Source organism: Vidua macroura, chromosome 3 (genome assembly GCF_024509145.1).
Source record: "Vidua macroura isolate BioBank_ID:100142 chromosome 3, ASM2450914v1, whole genome shotgun sequence".
NCBI lineage: Eukaryota > Metazoa > Chordata > Aves > Passeriformes > Viduidae > Vidua > Vidua macroura.
The window spans coordinates 32,296,270-32,318,570 of NC_071573.1; the positions used below are offsets into that span (position 1 = coordinate 32,296,270).

Here is a 22,301-nt window from a genome sequence, read left to right on the forward strand (position 1 = left end):
CAAAGTAAATTTGCATGAGAACAACTCAGTCTTACCACTCTGTAGAGATACAGGAAGCTTTGACTTTGTTCAGCTCATCCTGAATAGCCTGTTTGGCCCGGATTTCAGCATCAAGAGCAGACTGGAGCTCCAGCCTTGCAGACATATCCAGCTTTGCAAAGCGCCGCATCTTCCAGGGCATGTCCTAGGAAAGAATCAACAAATTAGATTAGAAAGAGTAAGAGGAAAGGAAGTTGAACATGAGGAATGTAACTACCTTCAACAACTACATTTCCCAGTCTATTCTGTCCTTAATGTAAGAGTTCATTAATTCCAAAATAATCTAAAATTAAGAGTAGTGTTAGCAGTAGTAGTTCTCTTGAACTCAAGTAACAAATTTTATGTTTTATGCTGATCTCAAAAGCAAAGAGATTTTGTGAAATCTGGTTTTGATGTGTCTCAATTCAGATGACAGCTATGAAGGACATCCACACTTCATAAGTGAAAGACTTGAAGGTTTTCATGAACAAAAGCATGATTTCCTTCAATGAATACATATCTGATTACAAAGTAGCTACTTCAACTATAATATAGATAAAATCACATTATAAAGATCTTGGTGTTTAAAGAATTGATAAACAATAAATTTGATATGTGGTTATTCAGAAGCTCTAGGAAAGCTTAACTTTCAATTAACATAGACTCTACAGATAGATTAGTGCTGCAGCTGAAACTATCAAATCAGTGTTTTTTTCAAACAAAAAACCTTCTGACATATGGAAGTAAAGTCTTACTGTAGCTCTTGCACCCAAACTGGAGTTCCTCAGGGCTTCCAGCTCTTCTGTCATTTTAGAGGCCAAGGCTTGAAGATAACCTCGAGCATCTTTTTCATCGCTTACCCTAAACAATTACATAGGAAAAGATAAGATGTTGTAACCAAAGAAAAAACAGAAGTCCCTTCAACAAACCAACAACCAGAAACAGATAAATACAGAATACAAAAAAAAAAGTCACAAAACATAAGGATAAAAACAACAACAACAAAAGCCCAAACAAAAAACCACACAGAACTAATTCTTTGCTGCTTTGTGGAGTTCCATTAAACAATATGCATCACTATGACAAAGACTGAAAATTGAAGTACTACCTATCAGCTACCAAAAATTGAGACTGTGACAAAGAAATCTTCCAACTCATTTTTAGGGAGTAAATTAAGACAAAATTCACAAACAATAATTAACAATTCAATTGTCCACATAACATTGGAACTCATGGTTAACTTTACTGTACCAATTGACCATGAGAACTAGTAGTTTAACAGTGATGTTACTGCAAGAAGTGCTAATTAAACAGGGAGAGTCTACTTTTAATGTTATTAAACAGCATAAGCCTGAAGAGGCTGTCTCATCCACCAAGCTTGTTTTCTATCCAGACATGTTTTCTGGGTGTAAAGACAACAAAGAGGAGACATGCCTGTTTTTCAGATTCTTTGATCATCAGTTACAAAGAAAGGACAACAACTTTCTGTGATTAATCACAACAGAAGGTTCTTTGTTCATTTTGCCTCAGGTGTTAACATAGAAAAGAAAGTTGCTAAAAAATTAACTCACTGAAACTAAGTAACTTATGAAAAACCTAAAACAAACAAACAGAAAAAAAACCCACCACCATTCCTCCCACCTCATTTCCTTACATGCCTGGCTCTAAACATGTTCATTTTGCCCACAGAAGAGCAATCCCATTTCTGCAACACCAGGTCTTATGCAAGTCCCTGAGCTGCCTCAGAGACCAGCAGGGCAATACCACAGCTTGATCACAGTTCAGTCTTATCAACACCAAACACTAAAATGTTTAGGATCTGCTCAAAGTACTGAGACTCAAACAGCTTTAAATATTCATATAAATGAATGGAAGTGGGGACATATTTTTTTCTGTTTCATGAGAATTAACTTATCCTTGCTTCCTGATCTTTAAAAGTAACTCTAACCCTAAGTCTGTTTGACTGGGGTTCTCCAGATGGTTGATTTTGTCTTGCAGTGACCTTTCATCAGGAAGTGATTTCCCCTTCATGCCTACGAGGCAATGTAAGTTTTTCTGGTTGGTACTACGGGGTTCATACACACACAGAACATGTAAATGGTGCTGCTTGCAAGTTTACCATTAATTATAGAAGTTTTAATGCAGATTTATAGATAGTTGCCAGGAGGCAAGGAAGACAGGGAGCACATACTCTGAACTGTCATGGACAAGGGAGGAACTGAAGAGCTTTCCCACAGTGGCTTTAGGGCAAGATCACACCATGAAAGCCATGGGCTAAATATCTGCAGATTGTGGTGAGTTTTGGGTGCACAGTTCAAGGTTTATTTAAGAAAGACAGACTACTGTAATTCAGAGGAGCCAAAAGCAAAATTAGCAACCATTTCCCACAAATCTTTTCTCACACCCAACATGAAAATGCAAGCATTTATTGGGCTTTCTCTTCTTTGTCTCCTGCTTATAATTTAGTTCAAGAGGTGGGGAGAAATCTAGGAAAACCCTGAGTATCACAATCAATGGGAGTTTTTATAATAATAAGTCACTGTTTTTCCCAAGGTACATCAGAACTCAATGGAAGCAGCATACCAACTTCTTTTCCCATAACATTCTGGATGACACATTTTGACAACCAGATAAAGATAATCTGAGCCTACACAAACCACTTAGGCTATAGCAGTGGGCAAAGGATGTGAGAAGTAGCTAAAGATGCTTTTTGGAGGTAGTGGGTGCATAATTAAATACACTGTAAAGAGAAAAAAGCTTAAGCAGGAATAAAAAGAATGTGAGGCTCTCAAGGTAAGAGTACGTTTTCCGGATGTATGAGGAGGGAAAGAGATTTAGGAATCAGCATTTCGTTTTCTCTGTTTTTAATGACACATAAAATCTTCGCAGAAAAGAAAGGGTCCAATTTCTATGTCCAATTTTATGATGTCACAGAGATTCTTCCTGATGCAAGGTGAGGAAACGCTTCAGTTATTTGGTTTATGGTGCACAGAACCCTCAGGCTACAAATGCTTAAAACCTCAAAAAGATGTTCCACAGACAAGCCGAAATCAAGAAAATAAAAACATCAAGAAAATTTTTACAAATATCTGTACTGAGTTTAAGGGAACTCCTCAAGCTCTGGAAGACAGCAAGTTAAAGCAGTACAATTTGGAACTCAGGTGCTTTTGTTGTCCACTAGATGGCAAAATTCTTTCAATAATGACATATGTTATTAAACATGTGGACCCAAGAGCTCTTGGAGCTTTTTTATTTGTTACTGTTTTGCTGGTGTTGTTCCATTTGGTAGGCTTTAAAACACTAAAGTTACATAAAAAAAGAGCAAGAATGGCAAATTAACTCTTACTAATGCTGCTCTCCTTGTCCTCATTTTGATAGAGATGTGACAAGCACAGCAAGAGAACTAAGAAGAGAAGTTTTTCAGGTTTCACCCAGTCACTTCTTTCTTCACTGAATTTGGATTAACTGTTCTGTTTTCAATATAATTGCCCTTGCAAGTTTAGTTCCTTAATGCAAAGGACCCAGAAGAGCAATATGGTACAAATTCCTGTAAAATTAAATTTAACTTTTATGCTGGAGCCAACATCATGACAACCTTCACATAACCACTGGCTGCTACCTCTATGGTGTTTGTCAGGATGCTCAGGAAGTCAGACTCCCGGGGTCTCCTGCTGGGATAGTTTACAATACAAAACGGACCCAGAGGACTAAAGAATTTTGCTCAACAGAAGTGGTCTTAAAGCCCTGGTGTCTTACACCAAGCTCTGTTTAACCTGATTTAAAAACCCTAAGGAAATCTGAGAGCCATGACTCCTCTAGTCTTTCAATGCTTTTAAATTTCTGTTGTTGTATCAGTATGCTCAAGGTCTCCAACTTAATTTTTAATTTTCCCCCTGGTGTCTCCAATAAAATCTGTTTTTTAGAAATACTTCTCTAAAAATTTTTAACACTTCCCTCTGCTCCCAAGCCCTGAAATTTCAACCTGCCTTCCAGAATTTCTATTTTAGAGAAAATTAACTTCTGACTATTCTTACCTCAAACATAGCACATCTCAGAATTTTACATGCTTTGAGTTTCTTAACAGTTGAAGATGCATAGAATTTTTGCTATATTTTGTTCACAATTTGTGTGTGTGGTTTCTTTTTTTTCTGAGAGCAAACAGATTTTAAAACAACCAAAAAACTCCCAACCCAAATTTCGGGGCTCTTTTAGGTTTGATTTAGTTTAGAAGTGTTGGGAGAGGGTAGTTGGTACTTTTTTTTTTCCTTTTGGTGGTGGTTTTGTATTGGGGATTTTTTCAATGAGATCAATTATGATAAAACCAACAATAGTACAAAAAAATCTGTCTGATAAGGAAAATATTAACTATATATTGTGATAAAGAACCGTAAGAGCTTTTGGGCAGCTGAATCTAAGCCTAACATCCACTCTATAGGTAAATCTGGAAGGATTCAGCTCATCCACATGAGCATACTCAACAACACAGAATTAATTATCCATCTAATATGAGTTTTGTAGGTTTGCTTTACAACCTGTGGTGAGAAAACCAGACTTCTAGAGTACAAGTCACAGGATTTATTGAGGTGTCTAGCTTAGGACTTTTACAACTAGGTTAGATTAATCCTTCCCAAATCAAGATTCCTGCCAACTACACTGGGAATCACTACCAAGGTTTCCAGTGACCTCCTTTCTGCACAGCACAGAAATACAGTACCACGGCTATTTAAAGTATTTCTTTTTCAAGTGACTGCATTAACCTCCAGTGCAATTAATCTCCTTCCCATCTCCCACAGGAAAATTTATAGCCCACCATAAAAGCCTCAATATTTCTTACTCTTGTCAAGGAATGATGAGTGATTTGGGTAATATAAACTCGTCAATATAATAGCTCCATTAAGGCTGAATGATCCATGAGGGTCTGTTGAGTCCACAATAGAATTTGCAGTCCAAGTCTGATTCAAGTGTTTCTATTAAAATATTGCATTGTTTATGGTATCCTGAGATAGCAACAGCAAGATTAAAAGGTTTTCATACATTATTCCTAAAGATGCAATAAAGCACAGTAAGAAAGCAGGGAAAAGCTAAAGGGAATGTGATTAGCCATTAAAATTACTCACAAGTTATAAAATCTGAGAGAAACAGCAATTTAGAAGGGTCCCAGGAATCACAAAGAAAGTGACAAATCTTTACCATCCAAAGTGTGAATTCAGAGTAATTACTTTAGAGGTATCCTTTAGATGGCAAAGTATTTAAAATAATTTAGAGACTTCTTGGGCTTGTGTTACTCCAACCTAAAACGAGTTCAAGGGCTAAAACAAGTCCCTTGAACTACTACAGGCTCTGAGCAAACTGTTTACAAACCCAGTAAGTAATTCTATTACTGCCTCCTATCAATCCTGGATCATGGTACAAAAAGAACATGGCAGATTTTAGGAGGTAGAAATAATGCACCCAAAATACATATTTTAATATGTATTTTGAGATCTGTTAAGTTTTGAAAAAAGAGAGAAATCTGTTAAGTTTTGAAGAGAGAGCCCACAAATTCTCCCCTACTTTGCTAGCTCCAAGGCATTCCATTGTCACACTGAAGATGTGGACAGGTACAGTCTTGAATTGCATGTTCTGAGGGAAACACAGTATTGTGACTGATTAAATAAGACTAGTTTTCTCCAAAATTAGGTGTGGGGTGTGGGTTTTTTCTTTTAAAATATTTATCGTTATAATAGATGCTTAAATACTTCATATACAGCCATGTTCCCCAGAGAAGGGCCTAGTGCTGAATTCTGAGAACAGCAGATGGACATAACCAGATTATCTGGGTAACACACGGAAAAATCTAAACATAACAAGGAAAAAATGTGACCTAAGATAAGGCCTCACACAGCTTAAGAAACTTTAGCATAAGCAGAGAAAAGTATGGAGGGAAAATTGAGATGTGTTTAGTGATGAAAAACTGGAACCAATCCAGACTTTTAAAATTCCCTTAATGTTTGCCCTCAGTACTTCTATTTTTTCCTTTTCACATAATTCTTTAATTTTTAGTTCTGTACCATTTAGAAAACACTATGCTATCATAAGGGATCAGTAAAATGATGCTTGTCCTTCAGAAAGTTGTCTTGCATGTTCCTGATCTTTTTTCACTAAATATCTTCAGAGATAGTAAAAAACTGAAGCCCAAACCCTTTTACTCCTTACAGCGACATCCCTAATAAAGAAAAATGCTTTATCATTTGCCTGAACCACATCAGTAATACATCTTAAAATATTAAACACTCTCATAAAGTAAAGGAGAAGGTACATTTTTAATGGCTGTTGGTACATTTTTACATTGTATTAAGTGGAACAATCCACAATTAATTCTGATTTGTCTTTTCCTATAATTGCCTAGTTACATGAGCGTTTTCACACGTAAATCTGAAAAGTTGTGTTTGATTACCTAGGTGCAATATGACAAATAAGCACTACCTTAAAGCAATAAGGAATGTGAAATTATAGACTTGTTTCACTTGTTACCTTGATTTTTTTTTCTGAATAAACATTTCTATTGGCCGGAAATTAAAAGTCATTTAAATAACCAATTACATTAAAAAAAAAAAAAATGTTGTGACTCAGGTTGTCCACTACTATCACGGTTATGAGTGACAAAATTTAAAAGGAACACACACAAAGTAGGCCCTTTACATTTTTAAACTTCTGCTACAAATACAATACCTTGGGACAAACTGGACTTCATAGCACAGATCAGCATTACATACTTTTAATGCAACAAACATTGCTTAAAACACAGTGGAAACCCAGAGGATGGCCCTTATGCCTTGTTATATAGTCACATGGAACTATTGAAAAGCCAAACTTCTCTACATCTGGAGAACAAAATTGCACTAACTGGACAAAAATACCAAACTAGGTTTCTCCAAAACAATGTTTCCCATTTTTGCTTGGACACAACAAATTAGATTTTTTTCACTAACACGATACAGGAAAAACAGAGGGAGGGAATCATCAATCAATAACAGAAAAACACTAGTACATTATGATGAAGTCTTCCTAGAAGTGGATGATCTGTAAAATAAAATGTCTGAATGCAAACTGGTTTTGTAGATGTGAAACACTGCAATGGACCATTAAAGGTGAGGGAAGATAAACAGGCATGAAGAAGAACTATAAAGATAGATTAAAAACTGAGAATACACCATCTTTTTCTCTTAATAGTTTCAACCTTTTTTTTCTTCTCTTTAATTTAATAGAATTGGACAGAAGACTCTAGAATGATAACATCATTATTTAGCAAAAGTACCATTACAAACATCACTTGACTGGATTTCTGGTATAGTCTCAAATACTCTCCTTGTAAAAAAATCACATAAAAGTGGCACTGTATTTGTTTCATTCTGCCACATGCCAAGCAGATGAAGGAAATTAATGCCGAGACACAAACACTCAGCCACTACTTTTCCCAGGCTTGTTCCCTCTTGGAGGTGTGAGCTCAGCACATGATTCCTTTCAGTATTCTTCCACAGCCACAAGCCACACCCAATGGCCATGATTCTTCTGCACTTTGAAAAGCTCTATTTGGTGAGACACTTTCACTCTTAAGGAGGAACACAATTTTCTGGATTTGTATACTATTAAAATCTCAGTCAAAACCCCAGCAGAATCCCAGACAGGCGTGAGGTTTCACCTCAGCACTTCCAAGTGCCTCGTGCAAAGACGAAAACTCAGCACCAGCCCCACCACACACTGAGGGGTTTCTGTAATGCCATGAAAGCAGAGCACTCACCACTGGATGATCTCAGTGATTTGGGCCTCCCAGTGAGCCACGGACTCCTTCTTATCAGCCAGGTCTCTCATCTCTTCCTCAAGCTGCCGATTATTCATACTCAGCCTCTCAAACATGGTGGTGAGCTGAAGGAGAATTTAAACAACTTGTTAAAGTATAAACTGCTGTGACTCCATCTCTGTGCAGACTCAAAACCACATGTTCCCCTCTCCCACACCTTGCATCTGCTTTAGAAATTGGTACTGGTCATCACAATAAACACCATGTAATGATAAAAGCCAGAATCTCTTCTTCTATAACCTTATATAAGAATCTCTCCTTGTATAACCTTAACTGTACTGAATCAAAGCCACTTTTAAGGACTTGAACAACACTTTTACTCTATCAATTTAATGAGTTTTCTGAGAATTAGTCTCCAAATACCTCTAAAACTCTTAGGTTTCTGCTTTGCACCATATAGGTGTGGAATGTTCTGTATAGAAAAATCTACACTAGAAGAGCAAAGCAAAGGCATAAAAATTGTTATGGCTCAGATAAGACTGTTGAACCTCTCCCTTGTTTAGTAACCATGGAGAGAGAGACTGAACAGATAGGCATGAGACAGTCCTGAGATTCTCCAGGTGTCTCACATTCCCTTATTTTTCATGTGACTTACTTGCAGACAGGGAAATTGAAATTAAATGCACATCTCTACCTATGTTATAGCTAACAATTAACCTCTCTCATTCAAATTGCTGCCATTCATACAGACACATTCTGCAAGACAAAAGTCACAGCTAACCCAAGCTGCTATTGGGAACTAAACCTTCATTATGTTAAGTAATTATTCAGAATGTCAAATTAGAATCAGAGACCAGATAGACTTTATAGGGAGGCCTGCTTAGAAGAATGAAATCTCAGGTGAAAGCTTCTTTTAGTACTGAAATATATTAACAATTCAAAATGATAAAAGAATGGCCAATTTAAAATCTATTTTGCTTTTTACTCCAAATATGAGTAAGTCCACACCCTTTTTATCATTTAAATGGGAGTATAATTTAAATATGCCTACTTATTATATGTCATTTGACAAGAAAAATACAAAGGTAATGGGGAAAGAGAGGGAGCAGAAAAATTATAAAAGTGACTAGGCTCTTTCTTAGTTTTCTTGGACTAAGCCTACCTACAGGCATATATAATGTCTGTCTTATACTGGTATGAAAATCTACTGTAATTTGAGAACAGACATGCAAACATGCTTAACTTTGAAGAACATTGTACTTTCATCATATTTTTAGAAAATCTAATGCATTACAAAAGGAATAGACAAGTTTAGCAAGACTTGGATAATGCACAATGAACTTGAATAACCTGTCAAAATGAACAATAAAGAGACAATCCAAATGCACGAATCATAATTATTTCTTGCTCAATACACTTCAGTTATTATCATTTGTATTTTTTAAGTATCTCAAAGTAACACTTAATCTCAAAGGGTAGGAGGGGCCCTGGTATTTCAAACGATTGACATGCAAATATATTCTAAGTAATCACATCATTAACTATGTATTTTTATATTTGGGTCATACAGTGAAATAATCTTTTTTTGTTGGCTTACAGTGCTGTCTAGAATTAATTTTACCAAAATGTAAGAACATCTAATTCCATTCCCACATATAAATACTCATATATATATATATATATGCATATGCCTTCTCAAGTTCAGATGCATATAGATATTCCATTCAAATCTAATATTAATCACCAATTTTTTGTGTAAAATCAATTTTTGCTTTCAGTTAAGAGTTAGTAATAACCAATGCAGCTGCATATTGTCCAATCTGCACATAACATACAATAGTTATAAAGTCAGGGCTCAACTAATCAGCACTTACCTTATCAAGTTCATTCGTAAGTTTTTTGTTTTCCTCTGTCAGCAGAATCTTTTCTCGTTCATACTTTTGTTTGAACTCTGTTTCAAATTCCTCTCTTTCACTTTGGCTAAGAAATAAAGTGAGGCAGAATTAGAGAGTTTTCTGTTCTAACTCACCCCATTATTCATCTAAACACAAAGAGATCAATGCACACACATGTTGAAGGGAAGTACTACATTGATAATACCACAGGCTATTAAAATTAAGCAGTTTAATATACCACCATTTTAGGACTGCAACCCAGCCTGTTGAATTTTAGAGTTAGTACAGAATCCCTCAGTACAGAATTAACAGAGCTCCACCAAGCCAATGCTTATCAATCCACTTACACAAATTTTATTCTTCAGATGTATCCTTCAAACAATGAGCAGACCAAAGTATGTGTCGACATTGTAAAATGCTCAGGGCACATTCTCAGCTCACATGACCATTATTGTAACACACACATTTCTATAATTCCAAGTTTCCCACAAAATGACAGGAAAAAATGACCACACATGAAACCAGAGCACACAGAAGCTAAAGGAGAGCACTTGGGGCTGGGTCACTGATGAGAAAAGCATATATGGGCTAGTCTTTGGGCAATTCAGAACAGCCCAGAAGTCATATGTGAACTGTTAATTCAGGCATCATATACTCACTATGAGGAAAAAGGGGATGGATAACACACATTCCTAGTAGCACCAGATTCTACAGCAAGTTTGGACCATTCTTTCTGAGAAGGTCTCACAGTAGCTGTTTCCCCCAAACCTTCCCTTCTCCCACGGATGTCATCCAGTAGAGGAGAACCCCTGGCTGATTCTGTTTAATATCAACTTTGATCTTGCACAATGAATGTGAGAACCTGAAAACAAACAAAGCTGCAGGCACTCTGTTTGCCAAAAAACCCATGGAATTTCCTTCAAGTGGTGCACAGCTAAGTTTTAGATGTGTAACTCCCACCTTGCATCTACTGTTTTCAGATGCACTAGCCTTGTATCTTGTATCACCTTTTTACCAGCTATTCAGGTCACTGGCACAAAGTTCATCAGTAGGTTGATAGAACTATACTATAAATGCCACAGATACAGAAAATATCCACTCAGCCAATACAACTGTCCAGTCTGAAAAGACTTGGAAAAGTGCTCAGTATTAAAGGTTAACTCTGTAAAATTAAAATCCAGGGGAAACCTTGTCTTGACCACTGCAATTTTTTTCTAGATACTGATCAGAATTTTAAACAGTGCAAACATAAATAACATTCTTGCTTTTTTTCCTGATATGCAAAACTACTACAGCTTTGCCTAACTGAGAGAACACTCTCCAAAGATGAGAAATATCAGTGGATACAGTGAACTCAGTTAAGAGCAATGCTGCTTTGAATTTCCTACTCTTAATTTGAAATTCATTTAGTGATTCAACCACTCTTTGAAATCTAGTACAACATGTCAGACTTATGGTGAAATTCTACATTGCCAGGCGTCCTTTGAAACATAACACTTCATCCTAGTAAAGTTACATACTATCTCACTGTTTAAATGCCAAGTTTGAAATTCACCACCACTCCTTTTCTGTATCAACAGATTCCATGCATATGATGAGCAGTGTAGGGAAAAGACAGGAAGAGATTAAAGCATTGGCTGTCATAGGAATTAATAACAGCTCCTGCTCCTGTTTTCAAGGCATAGATTCAAAGCTAATTTTGCAGACAGAAGACCAAACTAAATTTTAATTAATTTCTTTTACACAGCTTTCATGGGTTTGTTTAGGATTTTTTTCAGTATTTGTCTTAAATTTATTCCTTTAAGGCTTTAGGGCTCAAAGCAGCCAGAAATGGCAGTGGATTAAGGACACTATGGATTAGTGAAAAAGCCCAACATGTTTGTAATTTTCTGTATTTTACATTCTTAATTCAGCTGGTGATTGTGATTACCCCAGTAAGTCAGATTGCTACAGTATAATACAGAAATGAAGATAAATTTGAAACAGAGGAGAATGTGGGTATAATCCATCACACCCAAACAGCAACTCAGCAAACAACAGAACTGTGACAGACTCCATAGGTGTACCTTGGACAGGCAGTAAGATCAAAATTATGCTGTTGCTTTGAAGCCTGGCATGCTCCTCTCCCTTCAAACTTCTCTCATCTAACATTTAGTTATGTGTCTCCTCTACAAGTTAAGAAAATATACACAACCTAGCTTTCTTTTTATCAGTAAAACTGCAGCAAACCACATGCAAGCAATGTGAAATACTGCTTTATGGTATCACTTTTTCACTCCAGCTCTTTATTGCATCTGAACGAAGTGGCCAAATATTTTATCTTACTGCTCTAAAACCAAAAAAAATAGACCTGAAACAAACACCAGCCCGCAGGCTTCTTTATATCATACAATTTAAAACCAGCAAATGGTGTTCTATAAAGCTCTCTGCTTTATAAATCCATCATGAAATGACAGGCCTAATAGAAGTTTCTACAAATGTGATTTATTTTACACAGTTTCTTGTATCTTCTTCTGAAATACTTCTAATGACAATTCTAAGAAATGGAATTTAGTGCTACACAGATCACTGGCCTGATACTGTGCTCCTCTGCTTCCAACTTTAATAGCATGCAGTTTATGAGACTTCAGAAAAATGCAATCATTTTGTACAGGAAGGTAATCTTCCTTGAAGACTTATGCTTTAGAAAAAGCAAAAGTTAGAAAGCTTAAAATTGAAGGAAACAAAGAAAAATATCTATTTTAAAAAAGCGAAACAGAAACCACCAACATGCAAGTGACACAAAAATCAATGTACAGATTTTGTCAAAGCTCTTACTGATCCTTGCTTAGAATAACCTATGTAATTCACTCATCTTACACAGTAATATAACCACATCCTCTTACCAAGATCTTTTTTAATATGCACTGAAAATTATTTTTAGACTACTAAAATATTTTTGCCAAACTGTATAAGCACATTTCAACTCCACATCCACCCCAAGCCTATTGTTGAAATAATTCCACTTATTTCAGCACAAAGCCTCCAGGTGCTTCCTTTTCAGTGCTTACATTCAACACTTCTCTACTGGAAGACTCACAAAAAGCTTTTCATGCCAGACTACAAAAGCTAAAACCATTATGGATAAGCAGAAACAGAAAATCTATGTTCTTTTAAGGAAAACTACCAAATATTGAGTAGCAACAGGAATTCCTGCATTCCTAACGTTTCAGCTTCCCTTCTAAATTGCAGAACTCAAACCATAGCATAACTCGAACAGTGGACTTCTGCCTTTCTGTGGAGTCCTAATGCTTGCATGAGATACTGCAGATTTGTTTAACAAAAGACAGATAAGATCAGGCCTTCCCCAAGCACTGATGATGTGCTTGGACACCTGACTGAACATGGTGCTCCAGCCCTTGCCACGGGGAGCCAAGCATCGAATATCGGTTATGTGACACATTTCTGCTCACACTTTAAAACCTCCTCTTACACAAACACTTGAAACACATACAGAAACACATACAGAAACACGTGGTTATGACAGCACTCACTGTAGATCTGTACCCAGTTCTTTTTTTTATTTATAGAGAGAGACCAGACTGAAAGAGAGTTCATGAACTAGCTGGAATGGACATCTCATTAGAATGCCAGCAGCTGTACAACATCAGAATTGGGAAAGAAGGAGTTTTTTGTTTAGTCACTGCATGGAGGTATGATCCTTACAGTTTAACCTGCAGAAAGCAGTATTCATGATTCTTTATTTAATATCCCTCCTTCTGAGACACTGCTGCACTTAAAAGAGTGCCATACCACCACCTTTATATGCTACAAGTCAGAATAGCCTTTTGTGCATTTGTAACTCATTGGTCAGTGAGACCATAAAGTTGCATCACAATGAAAACACGCTGTTGAGGCAAGTTTCACCTCTCCACCCAGGACACAGCAGCAAACTCCTGTGCTGTTAGTAGGTCCAGCCTATTGAATAGCTGCATGCTAGGAAGCAGCAGTTCATGCACTGCATTCTAAGCTGTATGATCTATGATCCCTGCTGAAATTACCAGACATACAGTGTTTCCACCTAAATTTCTTGGAAAAAAATTGTATTTAATTTACCACTTATATTTAAAGGTCTTGCTATAGTTTGGCAAAGCTCTCAGCAGGGACTTCTCCATGGTTTCTCTCATCTGCCATCTTGCTACAGCAGCAAAAAAACTCATCTATATTAGTGTCTATGAAGCATTCCAAATTTTTTATGAATGAACATGAACATGTTCAATTTATAACTTATTCCCACTACTACACTATCGAACAGAAAAACTTGCTTTTATTGATGAATGCCTCAAGGAACAATCTCAAGGCCAGTTATAAGCTCCACCATGTGGGAGAGAAAAAAGCAGGTCTGACAAATTACCATGTCAGGAGAGATAAAGCAGCTTACGCCCACAGTAGTCTGCTGACTGATGTTAACACTGGATGGAACCCAGCATGGATTAGCCTCAGCTCACATTAAGTGACTGTTCCTGTGCTGGCAGAAATGTAAACAATACTTGATCTCTAACACATTAGTTTTGCATCAAAAGATGAAAATACCAAATACAAGAAAAATGTCAAAAAACTTTTTTCAAGTGTGACATAAGCTTCAGGGGTCAACTCACCCCGAGCTGCAAGTCTGTAACTCAAGTTACATACCTTGGAATGGTCAGCCAATAAAACAGTTCTGGTGCAAAATTAACTGTTTCAGTACAAGGATGTGGAGTTTTTTTGTTCTGTTCTGTTTTTAAAAGTGACTGGTTTTAACCCTGGTATCAACTCAGCCAAAATGCAACAGCCTGCATTACACTTAAGGAAGTGACAGTGTGTTTGGAACAATACTAGGAGACTTCAAAGGGTCAAGAAAAGGTAAATTTCATAGAATACTCACTTTTCTCTTCTGGTTTTCTCTAACTTGTCTTTCAAAACCATGATCTCCTTCTTGAGGGCAAGCTGCTGGCTCTCTGCATCCCGCAGTTCTTTCTTCAGACTTTTTATTTCATTAGCATGCATCATTTCACGTTTAGATAGTTCCTCTTCGTAGAAAACACTCTTCTTTTCCAGGTCCGCCTTTAATTTAGTGATCTCTTGCTGGTGTTCTATACTGCTTACCCCAGGTGAGCGACCAACCTGTTTTTGCTAAAATAAACAGCCCCAAATTAACACTCAAGAATGCTGAAAACGATGCTTAATAACAACTCAATATTCCAAAGTTGTTGTTTAGAAATTAATAGTAGTTGTTGAGTAGTTGTTTAGAAATATCCCATTAGAGCCTTGAGTTAAACACATCTACCTAATTTTTTTTTCAAAATTTGTTAAGAGCATAAATTGGAATGACACTCTATTATTTTGTTATTTAAGTGCAGTAATAGTTTTCAAGCATCTGAACATTTGATCATTAAATGCCTCTGGTCCTGTTCTGACTCGCTTTAAATGCAGTCAGAAAGTGACCACAGAATTAAAGACTTTGATGCTCCCACTCACACAGCTGACAGCAACAAGTTGAAGTGACTTTCAGAAATGCAGAATATGGACAAGGATATACAGTTAATATATTCTGAAGGACAAATAATTTCTGGAAAAGCCATACTAAGACAAGCAGAGCCTTAACTGAAGGCTAAAGTCTAGCTACAGAAACACTATATGAATTGTATCAGTCAGGAGGGAAACCTAACCTATTTTACTTAAACTGACCATTTCTATCATAGTGGATTAATAGGAAAAACAAGAAAAATGTAAAACAATCTTTTAAACAAAAAGAGTAATTACTTCACTTTTCACAGTTTCATCGCTCTCTTAGCGAGGTCTTCCAGCATTTCAATAGTCTTTACACACTGCTTCAGGATACATACACATTTGCACCAAATGCTGCACTCACTAAACTCAATGCCCTGCCATAACATAGAGGAGGAGCAAGATCAGGTTCAAAATGAGATAGTGGCATGACATGCATGGAAATTACTTTTTAATGTCAACATATGGACAATTTGGTTTGGAATTTCTTCTGGTTTTTAAAATATGTAATTAAAGGTATTCTAAGGAAATGAAATTAATAAAAACACTGTTTTGAGAAAGTGCAGGTGACTGGAAAACCTACTTCCTTATGGTGACTGTGTCATACCTTCCAGAGGATAGAAGGTATTTTCTTAATTATACCTCCATTCTCAGCATGAGATGTTAAAAATTTCTTAGTCACTCTTACTTTGGCATGGCTTTGGGTAATTTTCTTTTCCTGATGTATGAACAGGCTTTAAGAGCTAAATGTCATTGTAGAACATTCTGATGAGCTGAATTTGTACCATGACAAATTCTGTGAGAAAGCTGGGCCTTGCTGTTTGTGTCAGCAAAACACTGCAAAACCCCCTACATGTACGAGCCAGAGATGTGCTGCTACTGCACTGTTTTCTCTAACTCATCAAAACAACCATCTGGTTTAAACTAAGAGCAAAATCCTGCCCTTAGGATGCAGAATGATAAACTGGAGAAGGAAGATGCCATCCTAACAGGAGATGCTTTGGAGAAAGAAAGATTTTTTTTTTTTTTTAAAGCAGCATAGGAATTTTCTTTCATGCACAGGCACTATGGAACTTGTTTGTTACTGCCCAACATCCTAAATTGTTCACACATACAGGGTAATGGAGCACAGCAAAAATTTAGGCTTTGCAACATCCTCTAGCAGGTACATAAAATGTTTTAGTGGAATTGCACATTTTTTACTACAATGAAAAATGAAAAGATACTATTGCAACCATAAGAGATAGAGCAGTAGAGGAGAAAGCCCAATGGTATTCAACAATGGCTTAGAGAACTAGAGAGACATTGTAAACAGAGAATACATTTTTAATTGATGTTTTTAATAGATGTTTTCATACGTGCCTATTTGAAATGGACAAATGGTGCAACTGAGACATAATGCACCACCTGGCACATTGACAGCTGCTGTTTAATGCACCCCTCTTGGCTAACAGGGCACACTGCTGACTAATATTGAGTCTTATTTTACTGAAAATCTGAATACATGACATCCACAGGATCCCCTCTGCCCACACACACAACTGACAAGTTTGCAGAGCCCCAGCAGGTCAGTGCTGCAGCACTTGGCTGGACAGAAGGCACACTGCCTTCTTCCCAACAGGCTCTGTCTGCTTCATCCATGAACTCTGACATTATCCTTTACCACAGCCTCTGCTCCCTCCCTGAGGAAGCTGCACCCAGCCCTCTGCACCTCCCCAGATGATCTGAATGAGAGTTACAGTGGCACAGTGGGCTGCCTGTAATAAGCAGGGGTAACAAGGGGGTTCACATCTTGGCCAGGAGCTCTCTTCTCATTTAAGTTCTGAAGAACTCCCTCAGGTGACTTCATGTCTGACTCACCTGCCAGCTCTCCTGCTCCCTGCAATCATCCCAGGCACACCCAGCTCTTCTGCCCAGCCTGCTGCAAAGAATGCACTGTGGGGGCAATCTCCCCTTCTTCAGCAGTGGAGTCTGACACACCGAGGACTTGTGGAGCATTTTATGCCACAGCTCTATTAGCTCAGAGATTGCCTTTTCCATCCCCTAGCAGACCCATGAGTTTCCTGAGGTTTTCTGCTTTGGATTTAGAGAACTCTCCACAATCACTCTGAGCATCCTCTGCAAAATGCTTCCTAAATTCTCTTTATTTAGCTTTCAACATCCTGTTTACACTTAACCTTCCATCATTTATGGTCTCTTCTATTCTCCTCATTTGGAGAAACCTTCCTTTCTTCTTTAAATACTTACTTTTGTGTAGGAGAGCTCCCTAAATTTAACTAACGAGCCATGCAGAGCTTTTACTGAATGGACAGTGTAGTATCACAACAACCACTCGTGATCCGAAGTGTGCTTACTGAATTGTAAACTATTAGAAGAAAGCTAAAATTCCCTTTTCCTCCTCTGACAAACTTGCCCTGCTGTTATAAATCAGTGTATCATTTATTCTCAACAGATCCCCGATAAATTCTTCTTGCCTCTTAAACTGTTATACAAACTCTTTGCTGATGGGGAAGATTCATGGAACTAGAAGAAATACATGTTAATTTTCAGATAACAATCTGAATTCACAGCAGTAGAAACTTCATTGATCCAAACTTCATATTGAATGAACTTCCTTATTTTCTTTTAGCAAAGGAAGGCCAAATAGAAGAATGTTTGCAAAAAACCATCAAATTTTCTGTGCCATAACTTAATGTTGATGAATGTCCCAGAGAATTCTAATGAAAAAAGACTTGGTTACTCATTTCAATTAAGACCAGATTAGGACTATTCTCACATTTTGCCCAAGAAAGTTTAGAATTACCCTACTGCATGAAACATTTGGAACAGGATTTTGCTGTGAATGAACAGCAATCCGCATAAGTAAACTAAAAACTTTCTATTCAATTTTTAAGAAAGCCTAACTTCTCTAGAGCACTGCATAAAAAGCTAAATCACAGAATAAGATAACAGTTAACATTCTTGGCTGCCTTAAATTTCTTCTTTTAAAATCACATGCACATGTGAGCAATCTCATCAATATAAACAAAGCCTTCATTCTCAATGCTTTTCTTGGGCAAAAATGCCTCATCCTCTGGCTGAGAGGCAGAATGTGCTAAACTGTTCCTGCATGGTTACATCAGTTGATATCTATTGTGCAGGAAACCTGAGGAACAATACAGCAGACAGAACACCTATACAGAGACCTGCCTAGATTGCAGGTTTATCTTCAAGTAGTCAACCATCCCATGCTAAAATAAAAAAGCCTTTAACAGGTAAAGTTAAACAAAGTATTAATGAAAGCAATATGGTAAGACAAGGTTGATTATTGAGAAATAGCACATCAGGCAAATATTAATTTTTCTGCGCAATAATGCAAAGCATGCCTGTATTAACATTCAGCACCAACTGAAATGACAGACTGACAAAACCCTTTTGTCCTACATCTGAAAGCAATCAAACAGATCCAAATCCTACTTGACTAGTAAGTTTGCAGGTGTTAATATCAAAACAGACTAACCTTTAGCCCTTCTACTTCACTTTCCAACTGTTTAGAGTACTGTTCACTCCTCTCTCGCAATTTCCTGTCTTTGGATGCCTCAGCAGCTGCAGCTTCAGCTTGGACTTCCAGCTACAAAAGTACATACGTTTTTAATAGATAGGATTATGCTTTTTTTTTCCCAAAATCTATTGATGGTTTTCAATATAAGAGAGAAATCTTCAGCACCAAACTGAACACTTCAAAGTCTTAGAAAACAAAACTGGTACTGTTTGAAGCAACAAACAAAAGGTTAAAGATTTACAAATTAAAAAAAATACTCAGAAAACCTTACATATAACTTATTTCATAGAGTCTAAACAGTCTTCTCACCACTTACTTCTTTTTTAAGTCTCTCTGTTCTGCGTAACTCTTGCCTTAAACTTTCTACTTTTTGCATCACCACTTCCATTTCTTCCTCCTTATCTCGGAGCTGGCGGGCAAGCTTTTGTTTTTGAGAGTGCAAGTCTGTCAGCCGCTCGTTCATCTCTGAGAATTCCTGCATTGCCAATTTCCGCTGGCTGTGTGCATCTTTCAGCTCTTTGGCTTGGGATTTTAATCTGTCACTAGACTCTGCCAGTTCCTACAGTTTAAAAAAAGAATTAAGTAATAAACCTAGAAAGCTACAAGGCCAATTCTGTCTTTGGACGAGCATCTAACACCTTCTCCAGAGTGAATAGAAACTACATATTCATTTTGATTTCATGAATGCATCTACAATACAGATTGCATGCCTCTATAAATAAGGAAAGAGGCATGTTTTACACTACTAGAGTTAGTAAAGCTCCATAAATGTAACCCAAGTAGGAATCGACTCCATTATTACAGGTAAACACAATGGTTTTCAAGCACTTGCATTACCATATAAAAATACCTCGCTTTCCTAACGCAAAAATGTCATTAGCATTGGTTTTTAATAATTACTTAAATAAATTACAAGAATCTCAAGTGCTAAATGGTTAAAATTGGATGGAAAACTCTGTTCTATGAAATTTTTTATCCAAGGAGCTCTAGAAAACTGGCCTGCAATGGCAAATATGATTTCCATACACTGTACCTTATTATCAAATATCAGAGAAAGTTTCAGGCAATAAAACACTGCAGTGAATAAAAGCAATATATGATAATATATTCTTTTCAAAGAAACAGCATGAAATAACACTGCTAGTGCAGTGATAACTCCACATCACAATACCTTCATGAAACTTGTTGTGCCCTAGATTTGTGCCAGCACACTACCAATGAGGGACTACAACAGTTTAAATAGTTCCATAATGTTCAGTCAAACCAGAGCAGAAAAAAGAAGCAAGGAAAAGTAAAGTTCAGGATAAAAAAAAAAAAAAAAACCATGAACTGGAAGAATTAATATTTGGCACTGCTGACATCCATGTAAATCTAAACATTTTTCTATGGTTCTTAAAAAGAGGTCCTAATCACTAGGAGTTGGTTTAGAAGAGAGATGGTCTTTTCTGGGACAAACTGGCAGCTTTCAAAATGTTAAGAGCCTTAAGGGTCAGAAAAAACAGTGTTAAACACAGCTGGCACATCAACTTTAGTGTGGACTCTAAAATACTGGGCCAATATAATCACCAATCACCAATGAAAAACAGGTTTTATGTATTTCACACCTGATTACAGGTTGATTTAATAATGAATACAAGAAACAGCCACGGAAGACAGTATGTTGTACTTAAGAAAATGAGGGATCAGAGAAGAAGAAACAAAGTCCAGTATTCTTTAACTGTAGTTATTTCAAATTACTTTTCAATTTTCATACTTGGGCAATTTTTCACATCTCCCTCTGGAAACACTTCGGTGACACAGCCTTAATACCATATTCTTCACATTTTTTTCATTGTTAATGTCTCAGCCGTACTTCAGATTAAATTGTCTGGAATAGTTATTCTCTAATCTGTCTTCTAACCCCCATCAGTATCACCTAAATGTGAAGCTATAAAACCTTTTTTTGCAGCCACCATGCAATTTGGATTATGGAGTTGCTCACTATCTGGAAGCAATCACTTAGGGAGCACCCAGCAGTCATACAGACAACGTGTTAAATAATGTCCTTTTCTTCAACAAAAAAAAAGGCAGAAAGCTAAGTAGGTCATGCTACACACTTATTATCTGCTCATTAGTTTTACACTTGAAGGTTACTACAAGCAAAATGAACAAAAACAAAACAGTCTTGAGGGTTTAGAACAGTTGCTGACAAAATGATTTTACCTTATTAAGATCTTCTCTCTCTTGCTTCAGAGTTCTGACTTGCTTCTCAAAAGCCTTTATTTGTCTGGAAGCATCATCCAATTCCCGCCTTGCAGTGCTGGCCTCCTCGAGCTGCTGTTCTAGCTGACCAGATTCTAGAAAAAGCAGCAGAATTCTTAATATTCTAAGGGAAAAATTGTATTTCTAGAACAGCATGGCCTAGCTGCTTGAAGCCCCTTCGATATTTTTTCTGGTTTCCATTTAATCACAAAATAAGGCGATTCTTATCAGGTTTAGAAAAGGGAGCAGGTTGTTTCAGCTGCCATTATCTGCTTTTAAGGGAACAGAATGAAAGGTCCCAGCTTGCTGGAATACAACACAAAAATGATAATAACTTGTCTTCTCACATTATAATGACCATGTTCTATATATAATTCTGTAATGTATGCTTTACCATGACTTATACATTTGACTTTTATGTGCTGTGATGTAATATATAATACATCTTTTATTACATTGTAATTATAAACAGTCTCCTTCCTCCTCCCAATTTCCCCCAAAAAGAAACAGTAAAAATAATGGGTCACTCAAGAGCTGGCAAGTGTTCTCCTGTCAGTACTTTTAAACTTATTATTTCTAGTGTGAAAACCACTTGTTTTTATGTGATCTGCTTTATTACTACTATAAATAAGGGAGAACTATTGCAGCCAGTTTCTTACCAACAGTCAGTTATACAGTGACAGTATATTTCTATGGCACAGTTAAATAATGTCATATAAATACCCTCAAATTCTACAAGAAAACCTGAAACTCATAAAATATGGCAACTGAAATTTTCTAACTAGTGAGTGGTTTTTTTTTTTGTTGTTTTTTTGGTTTTTTTTTGTTTTTTGGTTTTTTTTGGTTTTTTTTTGGTTTTTTTTTTTTTTTTTTTTTGCCTTGTAGTCTTTACTTAAAAAACAAGATTTTAAAGCAAGATATATAGGAAGGTAAGTTAATTCCAAGTTCTATGAAATCACTGGATATGCTTTCTTTTATTTCAGTTGTGGGCAGGTCTTCAGACCACTTGTATTTACCCAAAGAACAGGAACCCATCTATATTCTTAATAACTTTTAACTACATGACTTTTAACTACATTTTCATAAATGTAACCCTAAGAGACTGGCTCTTGGAGAAATCAAATATAAAAACACATACATTTTTAAGAGGGCTAATTTCTGAAACACAAGAATTTTATAAGCAAATTAATACCATTAGCTTATACCCAGAAAAATATTCACTATTGTTTTAACTCACTAACTCTGGTTTAAAAATTTAAAAGAATGCACTTAAATAAGAGATGCAGCTCAAAGCCAGAAA

General features: G+C 36.6%; 1 protein-coding gene across 4 annotated transcripts in view; it reads right to left on the reverse strand.

The window, feature by feature from the left end:
- CDC42BPA (CDC42 binding protein kinase alpha) overlaps positions 1-22,301 on the reverse strand; it is a 179,699-nt gene that overhangs the window by 46,036 nt on the left and 111,362 nt on the right. For 2 of the 4 annotated variants that reach the window (XM_053972806.1, XM_053972808.1), the window contains exons 13-20: positions 20,963-21,096; positions 19,077-19,319; positions 18,719-18,829; positions 14,597-14,844; positions 9,673-9,778; positions 7,799-7,923; positions 774-879; positions 36-184 (exon numbers count right to left, since the gene is read on the reverse strand). In XM_053972806.1, the coding sequence (XP_053828781.1) occupies positions 36-184; positions 774-879; positions 7,799-7,923; positions 9,673-9,778; positions 14,597-14,844; positions 18,719-18,829; positions 19,077-19,319; positions 20,963-21,096 (1,222 nt within the window). The remainder of the gene's footprint in view (positions 1-35; positions 185-773; positions 880-7,798; positions 7,924-9,672; positions 9,779-14,596; positions 14,845-18,718; positions 18,830-19,076; positions 19,320-20,962; positions 21,097-22,301) is intronic. The other 2 variants (XM_053972807.1, XM_053972809.1) reach the window with 1 other exon arrangement.